Source organism: Capricornis sumatraensis, chromosome 4, assembly GCF_032405125.1.
Source record: "Capricornis sumatraensis isolate serow.1 chromosome 4, serow.2, whole genome shotgun sequence".
Lineage (NCBI taxonomy): Eukaryota > Metazoa > Chordata > Mammalia > Artiodactyla > Bovidae > Capricornis > Capricornis sumatraensis.
The window spans coordinates 138,222,408-138,239,920 of NC_091072.1; the positions used below are offsets into that span (position 1 = coordinate 138,222,408).

Below are 17,513 nucleotides of genomic sequence, written 5' to 3' on the forward strand. Positions count from 1 at the left end.
AAATCAACATTTTCTATTCCTTTTTCAAGTGTCTCATTCTGACAAATCACTATTTTAAAACAAAACACAAACCATGCATTTATTTGACTGTCATGAAGAATTAAACATGAAAAAGATGAGCTGTGGCTATCGCTTTTCACTAAAACCACCTGCTGTGGTTTTAAAATGCAAACTAGATAAAAATCACTACAAACCCTGGGGATTTAATTTGAGTATTAAATAAACCAGCTTGTTTTAAAAGAGTATTTTTTTTTTTTAACCTTTAGGAGAAACTTGTACATCTATCTCATTTGATCTTTTGTTAGCCCTGTGAGCTAGAGAGACCAAATTGCCTCTATTTTACTGATGAAAAAATAGAGGCAGAGGCTTAATTGACTTGCTTAGGCTAGTTAGTGCCAGAAATGGTGTTAAAGTTCTAGGCTTTTGTGAAAGCCTCTGTCCTAACCTTTAGCTCCCTGGTGGCTCAGCAGTAGAGAATCCACCTACAGTGAAGGAGATGCAGGAGACACAGGTTTGATCCCTGGGTCCAGAAGATCCTCTGGAGGAGGAAATGGCAATCTGCTCCAGTTTTATTGCCTGGGAAATCCCATGGACAGAGGAGCCTGGTGGGCTCCAGGCATAGGGTTACTAAGAACTGGACACTACTGAACGACTAAACACACACACACACGCACACACACACCACACACACACACACACATGCACACACACACCACACACACACACACCACAGAGACACCATAATGTTATCTCAGGCCTCTGTCCTGGCCCAAATTCTAGAATGTAACAGTGGTATGCTCTCTCTTGATCCTATAGGCTTGTGAGAACCAACTGTGAAATATTCAGGATTTCGTAAGGGGCTGTTAAGCCATTGCTAGCTTGGAATGAGCCATAGTGGGAATATTTATACAATGAAATCAGGAAGTATTACAAATCAGGGTTCTATTTTTCTCTAGAGAACTGGTTTACCTCTGTGCACTGATTGTATCTAAGTATAAATCAAAGGAAAATCAACAACAATAATAAAAACAGAAACAGTAATATAGTATAAATGTAATTTTATGGGTGCACTATTGACGTTGGTTAAAGGTCAATATTTCTCTGTTGTTTAATTTAGAAATTTGCTTCTAAGCTGTGAATAAATATGGACAAGACTCTCAGAAAATGTTGAATTAAACTTGAGTGTTTTGAGGACCTTTATAAATCTTATCCATTCTTTAAAAACTAGGTCAAGTTCCAACCCTTCCAAAAATTATGGCATTTGCCTTGCTTTTCCTATCTCAGAACCTTTAAATAGATTTAAAATAGAGCCTTATACCTTGGGACCTATTTACTGTGTGTTTCATATGGATTGGTTTTATCTCTGTAAGAATACAGTAAACTCTTTGAAGAGTAGGATGTAGACTTCCAGTCCATCCTTCTTCCTTTGAATTAATATCTTATGAACACCCAGCCTATTCCTGGTACCATTCTTAATGCTTAAGAGACAGCAGTCATCAGATAAGTCTCTGACCTCATGGAGCATAAAGTCTAATGAAGAATCAGGAATTAATTTAAACAAATGAGAAATTACAACTGTAGTATACTTTGAAAAATTGTGTATAGTGCTGAGTGTATCTGATGGTGGGCTTTTATCTATTCACAGAAGTCAGTAAATGCTTCCCCAAGGACATGGTGATTGAATTGAGATCTAAAGAATGGGAAGGAGTTAATCTGAAGTTACTAGGTCTTCAATATTATTATAGACTTTCTGTGCCCTCCCTGTTTAAGTTCCAATAAATCATATACCGCCCCCCTCCCGCCCCCTGCATTTGGCCCTGAATTTTCCCTTTGTAATAGTAATAATAATTTAAAATATTATATTTATTTACTAAGTATATATTTTTTCTATTAGACTATTGGCCCAAAGCTAGGACTATGTCTCTTCTGATCTCGTTAGGAGTGCGGGTATTCATCATAGTACCTGACATGTAACTGACACAATAGTTGTTAATGTTTCTATTCTTGCCTTTGTCTCATAATAAAGCTGGGATACGTCCCACCTACCTCTCAGTTATTGAAGCAACATAGTAATGTAATGTATACAAAAGTCAGACATGTAAGACAGGATCCAAAACAGTTTAGTGCCACAGAAACCAGGAAGGGCCGAGTAGTTAGGGAGTGAATAGAAATAACTCAGGTGTAGGAATACTGTTTAGGGGAGAAAGAAAAGGCCATTGATATGGCAATAAGGAAGTTTTACTTATTTGCATTCATCTTATTTGAAGGAAATTTGTTCAGTTTATGAAGCAGATTAAAAAGGGTTTCTGAAGAGAAATTCAGTTCAGTTCAGTCTCTCAGTCGTGTCCGACTCTGTGCGACCCCATGAATCGCAGCACGCCAGGCCTCCCTGTCCATCACCATCTCCCGGAGTTCACTCAGACTCACGTCCATTGAGTCCGTGATGCCATCCAGCCATCTCATCCTCTGTCATCCCCTTCTCCTCCTGCCCCCAATCCCTCCTGGCATCAGAGTCTTTTCCAATGAGTCAACTCTTCTCATGAGGTGGCCAAAGTACTGGAGCTTCAGCTTTAGCATCATTCCTTCCAAAGAAATCCCAGGGTTGATCTCCTTTAGAATGGACTGGTTGGATCTCCTTGCAGTCCAAGGGACTCTCAAGAGTCTTCTCCAACACCACAGTTCAAAAGCATCAATTCTTTGGCGCTCAGCTTTCTTCATAGTCCAACTCTCACATCCATACATGACTGCAGGAAAAACCATAGCCTTGACTAGATGGACCTTAGTCAGCAAAGTAATATCTCTGCTTTTGAATATGCTATCTAGGTTGGTCATAACTTTTCTTCCAAGGAGTAAGCGTCTTTTAATTTCATGGCTGCAGTCACCATCGGCAGTGATTTTGGAGCCCGAAAAAATAAAGTCTGACACTGTTTCTACTGTTTCCCCATCTATTTCCCATGAAGTGATGGGACCAGATGCCATGATCTTCATTTTCTGAATGTTGAGTTTTAAACCAACTTTTTCGCTCTCCTCTTTTACTTTCAGCAAGAGGCTTTTTAGTTCCTCTTTACTTTCTGCCATAAGGGTGCTGTCATCTGCATATCTGAGGTTATTGATATTTCTCCTGGCAATCTTGATTCCAGCTTGTGTTTCTTCCAGTCCAGCGTTTCTCATGATGTACTCTGCATAGAAGTTAAATAAGCAGGGTAGCAATATACAGCCTTGACTTACTCCTTTTCCTATTTGGAACCAGTCTGTTGGTCCATGTCCAGTTCTGACTGTTGCTTCCTGACCTGCATACAGATTTCTCAAGAGGCAGGTTAGGTGGTCTGGTATTCCCCTCTCTTTCAGAATTTTCCACAGTTTATTGTGATCCACACAGTCAAAGGCTTTGGCGTAGTCAAGAAAGCAGAAATAGATCTTTTTCTGGAACTCCCTTGCTTTTTCGATGATCCAGTGGGTGCTGGCAATTTGATCTCTGGTTCCTCTCCTTTTTCTAAAACCAGCTTGAACATCAGGGAGTTCATGGTTCACGTATTGCTGAAGCCTGGCTTGGAGAATTTTGAGCATTACTTTACTAGCATGTGAGACAAGTGCAATTGTGCGGTAGTTTGAGCATTCTTTGGCATTGCCTTTCTTTGGGATTGGAATGAAAATGGACCTTTTCCAGTCCTGTGGCCACTGCTGAGTTTTCCAAATTTGCTGGCATATTGAGTGCAGCACTTTCACAGCATCATCTTTCAGGATTTGAAATAGCTCAACTGGAATTCCATCACCTCCACTAGCTTTGTTCGTAGTGATGCTTTCTAAGGCCCACTTGACTTCACATTCCAAGATGTCTGGCTCTAGATTAGTGATCACATCATCATGATTATCTGGGTCGTGAAGATCTTTTTTGTACCGTTCTTCTGTGTAATCTTGCCACCTCTTCTTAATATCTTATGCTTCTGTTAGGTCCATACCATTTCTGTCCTTTATGGAGCCCATCTTTGCATGAAATGTTCCCTTGGTATCTCTAATTTTCTTAAAGAGATCTCTAGTCTTTCCCATTCTGTTGCTTTCATCTATTTCTTTGCATTGATTGCTGAAGAAGGCTTTCTTATCTCTTCTTGCTATTCTTTGGAACTCTGCATTCAGATGCTTATATCTTTCTTTTTCTCCTTTGCTTTTCGCCTCTCTTCTTTTCACAGCTATTTGTAAGGCTTCCCCAGACAGCCATTGTTGTTTTTTGCATTTCTTTTCCATGGGGATGGTCTTGATCCCTGTCTCCTGTACAATGTCACGAACCTCATTCCATAGTTCATCAGGCACTCTATCTATCAGAAAAAGTTGCTTTTCTTGTGAAAAGTAAAAGGAATGTATAAATGAATACCTTCTGGAAAAAAGATATATCCAAGTGTATGGATAGGATGTAGTCAGATATGCTTTGAAAGAAGGAATAAAGAAAATGGAAGGGAGGAAAGAAGGAAGAAGGAAAAGCTAGATACAGAAAAAAAGACTGGAAGAAACTGACAGGACTGGTAAACGTTTATCTTTAAATGATGGGGTTGGGTGATACTTTTCCCTGCAGTCTGTTTTGTATTTTGTGGTTTTCTGTATTTTTCAAGTTTTTTTTTAAATTTAATGATTTTATATTACTTTCATAATGAAATATTAAAATAACATTTCATAAAATTGAGTAAAATATAGAATTATGTTTATCTAGTTTGAGGGTTCAGAACTATATTTACAATTTTTCTTTTACTCACCTGGGGTTTGATCCCTGATCAGGGAACTAGATCCCATGTGCTGCAACCAAAGATCCCACATGGTGCAACTAAGACCCGGGGCAGCTAAATAAGTAAATAAATATTAGGAAAACAATTTTTAAATGGCAATTTAATCTTTGTTTGTATGTCCATATGTAATTCTGGTGCCTGAGCTCTCAAAGGGTGGAGATATTTATATTTCTAGCGTCATCCTGGAAGTGACACATATTTTATTGAATGAATAACTTTAAAGCTGAGATGTCTCAACCTTTTTACTGCCTTCAATCCATGAACCTTTCTCTTTTCAGAACAAAAGCGTTAAAATCACGATGAATGGTCATATTTCCAATCAGCCCAGTGGTTTTGGAATGAATCCATCTCAAATGAAGTAAGTTGGACATTTTATATTTAATTTTTTGCTTATTTTAATTTATTTTGGTGGTTTTAATTGTTTTGTACTTTCAGCAAAAAAGATTGATTTCACTTATTTATGTAGTTCATTCCTCAATATATAATTTCTTTGTAACACTAAGATATGTTAATGTTAAAAGTTTACTGTGTCTTATAAGAAAAAAGATGATTAAGCAATCAACCCCAATGACAATGATCTAATTGAAGGCATTTTGTTCTGGTATTTTATGTATTAATGCTTTCCATAGTTGAATATGTACTCTATTTCATAGCTTTCACTTTCTCTGGAGCATTCAATTTTTGTTATTTGTAAAATATTTGCATTTGAGGAAAGTTGAATGTCATCTAGTCCAGTCTCTCAAGATATTTACCGTTGTGTAAAATTTTTAAAAAGGCCAGTTCCTGTGGCTTTAGATATAATTTGAAATCAGTACACCAACTTAAGTGGCCATTGCCTTTTATATTGTGGTTAATATTGTTGTTATTTTATATTAGTCATTTTGATTTAGAGTTCACTGTCTTTCATAGCTCGGTTATTCACATTTTTCAGGTCTAGCCTGTTCACATTGCTTCATCTTTTCTTTTTACAAAGATGATTGCCAATATCTTTAGTGTTGGTCAGTAAGAGACACCAGGGGAGTATGTCAAGTGTCATCTTTATCTTGTCCATGAGTTTATTCAAGTCAGAAAGTTTTACCACAGCTTCATTTTTTCCTTTTTCTTATAATAAATATCCATTTAATCATGAATTTATTATAATTTCTTCTATTAAGGAATTCTTATTTCTATCCCAAACTATTCCTTCTCTTCTAACTTTATTTGTGGGCTTTATCTTCTGCATGAATTTTTACAGCCCCTTTCCATCTGGTTTTGTTCAGTTGCTAAGTCATGTCTGACTCTTGGCAACCCCATGGACTACAGCACACCAGGCCTCCCTGTCCTTCACTATCTCCCAGAGTTTGCTCAAATCCATATCCACTGAATCAGTGATGCTATCCAACCATGTCATCCTCTGCCACACTCTTCTCATTTTGCCTTCAGTCTTTCCATCTGGTTACCTTGCCATTAATTCCTGGATTATCTTTCTTAAAAAGTAGTTTGGATCATGTTACTTCCCTGTATAAAGAGATTAGAAATTTAATTCTTAAGCTCTCCATTTGCCTTCCCTGCTACTTGAGCCATTCATCTCTGCCAAGCACATCCCATTAGATGCTTATCCCTTCAGCAGCCATGCTTGTTCTTGAGCGAGATCTACATGCTTTTTCCTCACTTAATTGTCACCTGCTTCTGGAGCTGCCTTCCATTCTTTTAGATTCTGCTTCAATGCCAGTCAAGTCTTCTTGAGCATACTTATAGAAACTTAGTCCTTTTCTTGATGTTTTATCTATAGTTTTACCCAGATATCACATTCTGTAGTAACCATTTTTCTTGTATTAACAATACACTCCCTATCCCCCTACCCCCACCTTTGTTGTTGTTTAGTTACTAAGTCCTGTCTAACTCTTTTGTGATCCCATGGACTGCAGCCCACCAGGATCTTCTGTCCATGAGATTCTCCAGGCAAGAATGTTAGCATGAGTTACCATTTCCTTCTCCTAAGGATCTTCCCAACACAAGGATCGAACCTTTGTTTTCTGCATTGGCAGGCAGATTCTTTACCACCGAGCCACCAGGGAAGCCAGCCACCTTACTCCTCATTTATCTAGATTTTCAGTTCAGTTCCGTTCAGTTGCTCAGTTGTGTCTGACTCTTTGCAACCCATGGACTGCAACATGCCAGGCCTCCCTGTCCATCACCAACTCTCGGAGTTTACTCAAACTCATGTCCATTGAGTTGGTGATGCCATCCAACCATCTCATCCTCTGTCATCCCTTTCTCCTCTTGCCCTCAATCTTTCCCAACATCAGGGTCTTTTCATATGAGTCATTTTTTCACATGAGATGGCAAAAGTATTGGAATTTCAGCTTCAACATCAGTCCTTCCAATAAATATTCAGGACGGTTTTCCTTTAGGATTGACTGGTTGGATCTCCTTGCAGTCCAAGGGACTCTCAAGAGTCTTCTTCAACACCACAGTTCAAAAGCATCAGTTCTTCAGTGCTCAGCTTTCTTTACAGTCCAACTCTCATATCCATACATGACTACTGGAAAAACCATAGCTTTGACTAGATGGACCTTTGTTGGTAAAGTGATATCTCTGCTTTTAAATATGCTATCTAGGTTGGTCATAACTTTTCTTCCAAGGAGCAAGCGTCCTTTAATTTCATGGCTGCAGTTACCATCTGCAGTGATTTTGGAGCCTGAAAAAATAAAGTCTGTCCCTGTTTCCCCATCTATTTGCCATGAAGTAATGGGACCAGATGCCATGGTCTTAGTTTTCTGAATATTGGGTTTCTAGATTTGCAGTTCAGTTCAGTTCAGTTCAGTCGCTCAGTCATGTCCGACTCTTTGCGACCCCATGAATCGCAGCACGCCAAGCCTCCCTGTCCATCAACAACTCCCGGAGTTCACTCAGACTCACGTCCATTGAGTCCGTGATGCCATCCAGCCATCTCATCCTCTGTCGTCCCCTTCTCCTCCTGCCCCCAATCCCTCCCAGCATCAGAGTCTTTCCCAATGAGTCAACTCTTCTCATGAGGTGGCCAAAGTACTGGAGCTTCAGCTTTAGCATCATTCCTTCCAAAGAAATCCCAGGGTTGATCTCCTTCAGAATGGACTGGTTGGATCTCTTTGGAGTCCAAGGGACTCTCAAGAGTCTTCTCCAACACCACAGTTCAAATGCATCAATTCTTCAGCGCTCAGCCTTCTTCACAGTCCAACTCTCACATCCCTACATGACCACAGGAAAAACCATAGCCTTGACTAGACGGACCTTAGTCGGCAAAGTAATGTCTCTGCTTTTGAATATGCTATCTAGGTTGGTCATAACTTTTCTTCCAAGGGCTTAATAAATGTTTACTGAGTAAATTTTAAAAATTTAAATAATGTTTACTTCACATAACAGTAAATTGGAAGTAGGGTATAGCTAGTCAGATTTAATGATAAAGTGTTATTTTTGTTAACTTCTCTTTAGGCATTTCTGAAAACAATAGTGTCTATTTTGCTGTAGTTTGAATGACTGAGAACTTTTTATAATTGGATCACTCAAAACTCAATTTAGTATGGTAAACTTAAATTTTTCTAAGCTAGCTTCAACCTTATTGAATCTCCATGGCTGTTTTTTTATCCTGAGTCTTTATTGAATTTGTTACAATACTGCTTCTGTTTTTATGTTTTGGTCTTTTTTTGTTGTTCACAAGGCACATGGGATCTTAGCTCCTCTACCAGGGATCAAAGCTGTACCCTCTGCATTTTGAATGCAAAGTCTTAACCACTGGACCACCGGGGAAGTCCCTTGGCTGTGGTTCTGACTTGGCATTTGAGAGAATCTATATTGGATCAGTATCCAATAGCCTATTTCTGGACAGAACCAGCTGTATTAACTCTATATACTTTGCTGAAAACACATGGTGATTGTGGTACAATGGAATTTGCATTTGTAGTTTTGACTTTGTATTGCTTCATTTGGACTTTAACTCATCACACTTACCTTTTTTTATTTTTTTATTACAGTGGCTACGGATCATCAGCCACCTTTTCCATGGACAGAGATCACAGTTCACGAACAAGTGCAAAGGCTCTTTATGGTATGTTCGTATATTTAATGGGGTATAAATACTTTTCTGACTACTTTTGCAAATGACATATTCAAAGCCACAGTTCAAACCTATGACTTGTTTATATTATTGGGAATGAAATAGAGATAAATGCATAAGGATTATTCTAAAAATAATTTTTGTGGAATCTACCAAAGCCATAATCTCTATGGGCTGTCATACAATTTAGAACTACAGATGAAATGTATTCAGTATTTTCTATGGAGACTTTTCTATGGAAACCTAAGTACCTTAGGTAGATTTCCCCAACTAATGATGCGTGATGTGTTTGTTGATCTTCATGACTGATTCTGTTAATCATGGGTTGACAGCGGGACTTCTTCCTTACAGCTCTTGAACTTTTTGGGTAATATTATAGTTTGACCAATAGCCCTTATGTAATTTCTTAGTGATCTTTCTCTAACTTCCGTTGTCTTCATTCTGTTGTCCCAGCTATAAATAACTTGTTTTTTTTAACTTCAAATATAAAACAGAATTCAATACTACAAAGAAGTTGAGGACTCCTGAGACATATCACATGTGTTTAGGAAGACATTTGCTTTTATGGGATCTGTGTGGCCTTCTATTACTGTATACCCATTAAGAATGAGACTAGTATTGGGGTGAAGAGCAAAGACTCTGGAGCCAGTCATCCTGGTTGAAATCCAGTTCTACCATTTATTAGATGAGTGATCCTGAACGAATTACTTTACCTATGTGTCCCTCATTTTGCTTATCTGTATAATGGGAATATCTCATAGGCTTGATATAAGAATTTAGTGAGCTACTACATGTAAAATGCTTAGTACAGTGCCTGGCAAGCAGAAAACGCTGTATATATTTGCTATCGTTGTTATCAACTCTAGGAACCAATAGCATTTTCTCAAGTTGAAATTCTTTTCTTTTTATATCATTCAGAGCTACAGAATTTTGGCTGTGGTAAAAATGACTCATTCCAAGATTTTGTGATTCTTTCTCTTTCTGTATATCCAGTGACTAGACTTTACAACTCAAATGACACATCCATAAAATGGATTTTATACCATATACATTTTCCTATGACCTTGTCAATCTGATTAGCTTTGGTTTCAGTTCTCTTGAGTACCATATTGTGACATTCTTACCATGCCCTAGTTATTATGAGTTGTAGATCTAGAGAATATATTCAACAAATATTTATTTTGTGATTAATATGTGCCCAGAACAGGGCCAGTAATATATGTGCCCCAAACAGGGCCAGTAATAAGGTTCCTTGACTTTATGAAACTTGCACTCTAGAGCATGACTTAAAGAAACTGAAAAGGGAAAAACTTTTTTCTTTTTTGCAAAAATAATTCCTTCAGTCTTTCATTTCAAGACAGATACTTATTTGTTTCTGTGTGCCTGGCTGTGATGTTCACAGTCTCTGTTTACATGTCATTTTATTCATTTCAAAGATGAATAAGAGATGGTCATTGGTTGGGCACTGTTTTGGTGAGGTAGACCTGTGCATGCGATGTTATAAAGTGCTGAATAAGCTTGGATGGCAACGAGGTACAGATGGTGGTGCAGTGGGGTCAACTCTTCTATGTGAGTGGGGTGAGCAGGAGGAATTTCATGGAGAGGTTAAACTCTGAAATTCTTCAGGCATTTGTGGGGCTAGAGGGTGCCTTAAACAGTTATATTAACCCTTTTAAAAGTAGACCCTAAGCTCCATGAATATGGGCCACCTTTGCCTTCTTTGCTTCAGGATTCCCTAAGTTCAGCTCAGTGGCTAATATATAACTTATGCTCAGTTAATACCTGTAGAATAAATATAGTGCATCAATGAGTTGTAAACAGTTGAATACTAACTGGAGGGTTCAAGGTGGTACATCAGGAAAGATCAGAAAAACAAACATAGACTACATTAGAAAAAAACAATGTGCTGACATCTGGACATTGTTTAAAAGGAATGACTGGTCAGTGAAGTGCTTTAATGGAGGTGGGGGTGAGGGGGAGAATTAAGAGGTCCTATTTGTCTTGAATCACTCTGGTAGCAGGTCAGGATGGATTCAATGTATATGGATAGGAATAGATGAATCAGAGACCTAAATAATGTAGATAAGTCAGATATATAAACAATAACCCAAACATTTTTGTTAAGGAGAAAGAGTATTAAGCTTTTCACAAATACTATAGATTCAAAGGTCTGTTTTCAGAGAGCTAAGACAGAAGAATCACTGCAGATGGTGATTGTGGCCATGAGATTAAAAGACGCTTACTCCTTGGAAGGAAAGTTATGACCAACATAGACAGCCTATTAAAAAGCAGAGACATTACTTTGTCAACAAAGGTCCATCTAGTCAAAGTTATAGTTTTTCCAGTAGTCATGTATAGATGTGAGTTGGACTATAAAGAAAGCTGAGTGCCAAAGACTTGATGCTTTTGAACTGTGGTGTTGGAGAAGACTCTTGAGAGTCCCTTGGACTGCAAGAGATTCAACCAGTCCATCCTAAAGGTGATCAGTCCTGGGTGTTCATTGGAAGGACTGATGTTGAAGCTGAAACTCCAATACTTTGGCCTCTTGATGTGAAGAGCTGACTCATTTGAAAACAGCCTGATGTTGGGAAGGATTGAGGGCAGGAGGAGAAGGGGACAACAGAGGATGAGATGGTTGGATGGCATCACCGACTCAATGGACATGGTTTTAGGTAGACTCCAGGAGTTGGTGATGGACAGGGAGGCCTGGCGTGCTGTGGTTCATGGGGTTGCAAAAAGTCAGACACGACTGAGCAACTGAACTGAACTGAAGACAGGAATAAGGAATAAAAATTAAGACTCACTTTCAAATGTTAATATTTTGTATTGGGAGCAATTTCATGAAATCATTGCTGAAGGATTGAGTCTTTAGCTTTTTTTTAAAATATTTTTTGAAGGACAATTGGTTTACAGAATTTTGTTTTTTCTGTCAAACCTCAACATGAATCAGCCATAGGTATACATATATCCCCTCCCTTTTGATCTTCCCTTCCATCTCCCTCCCCATCTCACCCCTTTAGGGTGATACAGACCCCTGTTTGAGTTTCTTGAGCCATATAGCAAATTCCCGTTGGCTGTCTATTTTACATTGGGTAATGTAAGTTTTCCATGTTACTCTTTCCATACATATTCTTTCTTACCCTCTCCTCCTCTCTCCCCGTGTTCATATGTCTGTTCTCTGTTTCTGTTTCTCCATTGCTGCCCTGTAAATAAGTTCTTCAGTACCATTCTTCTGACTCATTTGAAAAGACCTTTGCGAAAGATTGGGGGCAGGAGGAGAAGGGGACAACAGAGGATGAGATGGTTGATTGGCATCACTGACTCAGTGGACATGGGTTTGGGTGGACTCCGGGAGTTGGTGATGGACAGGGAGGTCTGGCGTGCTGCGGTTCATGGGGTTGCAAAGAGTCGGACACAACTGACCAACTGAACTGAACCATTCTTCTGGATTCTGTATATATGTGTTAGAATACGATATTTATCTTTCACTTTCTGACTCGCTTCACTCTGTATAATAAGTTCTAGGTTTATCCACCTTATCAGAACTGTCTCAAATGCTGAGTAATATTCCATTGTGTATATGTACCACAACTTCTTTATCCTTTCATCTGTCAGTGGACATCTAGGTTGCTTCCATGTTCTAGCTATTGTAGATAGTGCTTCAGTGAACAGTGGGATACATGGGTCTCTCTGAATTTTGGTTTCCTCAGGGTATATGCCTAGGAGTGGAATTGCTGGGTCATATGGTGATTTTATGCCTAGTTTTTTAAGGAATCTCCATACATCTTCCATAGTGGCTGTATCAATTTATATTCCCACCAACAGTGCAAGAGTATTCCCTTTTCTGTACACCCTCTCCAGCATTTACTGTTTGTAGACTTTTTGATGATGGCCATTTTGACCAGTGTGAGGTGGTATCTCATTGTTGTTTTGATTTGCATTTCTCTAATAATGAGCAATGTTGAACATCTTTTCGTGTGTTTGTTAGCCATCTGTATGCCTTCTTTGGAGAAATATCTGTTTAGATCTTCTGCCACTTTTTGATTGGGCTGTTTTTCTGTCATTGACTTGTATGAGCTGCTTCTATATTTTGGAAATTAATCCTTTATCAGTTGTTTCATTTCCTATTCATTCTGAGGATTGGCTTGCTTATAGTTTCCTTTGCTGTGCAAAAGCTTTTAAGTTTAATCAGGTTCCACTTGTTTACTTTCGTTTTTATTTCCGTTACTCTAGGAGGTGGGTCATAGAGGATCTTGCTTTGATATGTCATCGAGTGTTCTGCCTATGTTTTCCTCTAAGAGTTTTATAGTATCTGGTCTTACATTTAGGTCTTTAATCCAGTTTGAGTTTATCTTTGTGTTTGATGTTAGGAGGTGTTCTAATTTCATTCTTTTACATGTTGCTGTCCAGTTTTCCCAGCACCATTTATTGAAGAGGCTGTCTTTGCCCCATTGTATATTCTTGCCTCTTTTGTCAAAAATAAAGTACCCATAGGTACATGGGTTTATTTCTGGACTTTCTATTTTGTACCATTGGTCTATATTTCTGTTTTTGTACCAGTACCATACTGTCATGATGACTGTAGCTTTGCAGTATAATCTGAAGTCAGGAGGATTGATTCCTTCAGCTCTGTTCTTCTTTCTCAAGACTGCTTTGGCTATTTGGGATCTTTTGTGTTTCCATATGAATTGTGAAACATTTTGCTCTAATTCTGTGAAAAATGCCATTGGTAATTTGATAGGGATCATATTGAATCTGTAGATTGCATTTGGTAGTATAGTCATTTTCACAGTATTGAGTCTTCATACCTAGGAACTGCATCTTTAGCTTTTAAGTAGTAACTTGTCATTCCCCTTTTTATATATAAAGCAAACTGGTGCTCCTTTCTAAGGTGAAGTAATTTGTCAAAATAACATAAATTTAAAAATCTTTACTGTAAGAAAAAGTAACAGTTAATTTGGAATAGTGTGACAAAAATGAGCAGCATATAGGTAAACAGAGGACATAAATAGAATGATGGAAACAGGCAAATGCAAGAAGCAATCATCAGCAAGAAAGAAGACTCAGCAGCGTGTTAGGCTTAGATGTCAGAGGGTTTTAAATTCCTTGAAGTTGCAGGTAACATTTCACTCCTCCTTGTAGCTAATACTCACCTTTCCCTCTCAGCACACTGTCCACAAAGACACACATGTACATTATGCCTTCTCTCTGACAGGTTTCCAGTAAATGCAATGAGTGAATGGGATGAATGGTTACATGGATGAATGGCAGCATAGAAACATGTCCAGGTTTTGAACAAACCTTTTCTAGTTTATTCAACTGGAATAAAATTCCAGTGGAAGCTCTAACTTTATTTAGTTAATTTTAGGACTGTTTAGCCTCCCAAACTGCATAGTTCTAACTTTTCTTTTGTAATTAACATGTTGGTAAAGGAAACTCTAGTACTTTGGCCACCCCATGCAAAGAGTTGACTCATTGGAAAAGACTCTGATGCTGGGAGGGATTGAGGGCAGGAGGAAAAGGGGATGACAGAGGATGAGATGGCTGGATGGGATCACTGACTCGATGGACGTGAGTCTGAGTGAACTCCGGGAGATGGTGATGGACAGGGAGGCCTGGCATGATGCGATTCATGGGGTCGCAAAGAGTCGGACACGACTGAGCGACTGAACTGAACTGAACTGAAATGAAAAGAGAGATTTGTAATGTCATTTATTGTGTCACAGTGTATGCCTTCAAGATTTCTCCTCTCTGATGATTAAACCAGTTGAATAAATCTTTCAAGAATTCACTCGCCTTCATGGGTAGCACATGGATTCCTCTGGGATGTGTGGGCATTATTTAGCATGCTGCAACATGAGTTTCACAGTAATGACCACTGTTTTTTATGTACCGAGCACAGGCTAGAGCCTGTCAGGAGTTTCATGCAGCTTGGTCTTTTTTATGAGAACACTTTTCAGTCTGACACCATAATGCACCGTTATGACTGCTTCAGTATCTCTCTCAGAGAGGCAGTGCATGGGTTTGGGGGGCCACGTGATCCGTGGCTGAATCATAGCACTTCTACCAAAAGGGCCGCTGTTTTGAGCGAATGATTTAATCTGTCGGTCCCAGTTTCCTCAACTGCAAAATAGAAATGATGATAATATTGCTTCATATACATATAATATTGTGTATATGGAAAAATAGAGGTAGTGAACCCATCATGGTAGTGAGGAAGGGTATAGGGGGTTAACTTTTAGTCATGGGTTCTCAGATGCATCAAATTTAATATTTTACTATTACCTCCAAATGATGTCATACATCTCATCTCAGTGATACTTTGCCAGGAACAAGAGGTAATCTTCATCATATATTTTAAAGTTTGCATCCCAGCTATCACTAGAAATATTTTTTATAAGTCCTATGAATGTGAACTGCACAATTATGATAATAAATTTGCTTCTTCTAGCTATATTCTTTAATTTATTCAAGGAAAATGGTTAAGTTGTGCTGCAGTTTTAATCACCCTAAACTGTCATTTATTCATTATTGTACAAGAAATTTTAAAGCCAGCATGTGAGAGGCTCTGCATCAATAAACTCCCTGACAACATAAGTAGGAAATACATATTAATTTCTCTCTTCTAGTTTCTTTCTTTTCTTATCTCACGGTGGTAACATTTCATTTGGCTGCCATTATCAGGGAATTGAAAATTTTATGTATTTTTTTCCAGCTAGCCTGCTTGTCAAAGTCTTTTTTTAAGGGAAATGCTTGTAAAAAGCCTTAGACATTCCCTTTTGTTGGGGCGTGGCTCCTGTAATCCTTTGTCCATGACTCAGAGGGTCAGTGGCGTATACTCCAGCTTGTGTACTGTGAGATGCTCAGAGACTGCATTCCTTACCTTTGTTGCTGGTATTGTTGTTTAGCTGCTCAGTCGTGTCTGACTCTTTGCGACCCCATGGACTGTAGCCTGCCAGGCTTCTCTGTCCATGGGATTCTCCAGGCAAGAATACTGGAGTGGGTTGCCATTTCCTCCTCCAGGGTATCTTCCTGACCCAGGGATGAAACTCATGTCTCCTGCATTGGCAGGTGGATTCTTTACCACTGAACCACCAGGGAAGCCCATTCCTTAACTTTACATCAAACCATATAGGATCTTTTCCCTTAGGAGTATTTGAAGCTGTTGTATATTCCTGTGTGGCTAGGTCCCAAGCAGTTTTAATAAACTCAGGTGAACTGTCCTTTGTTGGTAATGTGCCTGCTTCTAGCTTTGCTTTTGATATATGTAGGGTAAGAAACGAATAGGAAATATCGTGAGTATTACATATAGGTTGTAAGTAGGGAATAGAGAGTCTATGCATTAAAATGTGCAAATATTAATATTAGATATTATGACATCTCTGTCTCCCACTCGGAGGGCTTATTTTATTTAAGTGTGGGTTCTTTGCTGTGTTCTGAACAGCTGAACTTCCTCAAAGAGTGACTTTCCTTTAAATGAGCTAAATTTGGAATATGGCAACTTACCATAACTAATCAGCTGTTTAATGTCATCCTGTCACCAGAAAAATATGTTTCACAGGATTACCAGTTAGTAGTACTTTATTGTCATGACCTACATTTATTATATTGTTGGGCGGTGATGTAGTAAAAGAAAAATATGACAGGCAGTCTCTCACGTTTCATTTTACCTGAAGTTTGAATGCTTTTGTGACGTTAACATGTGGGAAGATATATTTGTTTTTTTCTTGCTTTTCTTTTTTTCTTCTTATGGAGATACTGGTGAAGTGAGCATCAGTAATCTGTTGTCTGTATGCTTCATTTCTGTATAACTGACTGTAAACTTTGCTGTATTTTTACACAGTGCTCAACTCCATGTTCTCAAATATACCGCTTTTCTTCATAGATATTGACCCACATATTTTCCGTTTTGTTCTTATCTTTCTTTTTCTTTCAGTTCTTAGTTTGGAATTATTAGTCTCTTTAATTGTCCCATTTGAAGTCTAGGAGAGTTCTTATAAATTCAGGTGGCACCAAAGGGTTAATACCCACTTCTCTTATTTCCATCCTCATTGTTGACAAGGTGTAATTTACTTGGAAAAAATACATAGTTTAAGAAAAAACATTTTTAAAAACTGTAAGTAAAAGGCTCTTGACTGTATATTACCAGGAGGTTGGGCAATGTTAGAGTCGACATCCAGCCACATCCATGTCAAGTGCATGTGGCTCAAAAAGACAATTTAGCAATTTTTCTGTTATCTGAAAGTTTTAAAGCTTTTTTCTTTTTCACCTTGGGGGATGAGCTATTTTAACAACTTGTTGGACCAGGCAATAAAATGAATTCTTAAAAAATGTGGTTTTGTAAAAATGACCTTGTTTGTTTTTAAAAGTGATCTGTTCAAAGACTGATGTGTTAGTCTTGCTTATAGTTGCCTACATCCTGAGAGCTTGTAATTATTACTCCCTGGCAATGGCAACCCACTCCAGTGTTCTTGCCTGGAGAATCCCAGGGATGGGGGAGCCTGGTGGGCTGCCGTCTATGGGGTCGCACAGAGTCGGACACGACTGAAGGGACTTAGCTTAGCTTAGCTTCTTACTGATTCCCGCGAAGTCACCTCTCCTGTACAGAAATTAAACACTAAAATAATGGTCAAGGAGTTCTCCTTTCCTATGGCTGAAAGTTT

General features: G+C 38.5%; 1 protein-coding gene across 2 annotated transcripts in view; it reads left to right on the forward strand.

The window, feature by feature from the left end:
• The window catches only part of EPS8 (EGFR pathway substrate 8, signaling adaptor), a 208,135-nt gene that overhangs the window by 125,129 nt on the left and 65,493 nt on the right, over positions 1–17,513 (forward strand). For both annotated transcript variants that reach the window (XM_068969707.1, XM_068969706.1), the window contains exons 2-3: positions 5,054–5,133; positions 8,768–8,841. In XM_068969707.1, the coding sequence (XP_068825808.1) occupies positions 5,075–5,133; positions 8,768–8,841 (133 nt within the window). In that variant the 5' untranslated portion in view covers positions 5,054–5,074. The remainder of the gene's footprint in view (positions 1–5,053; positions 5,134–8,767; positions 8,842–17,513) is intronic.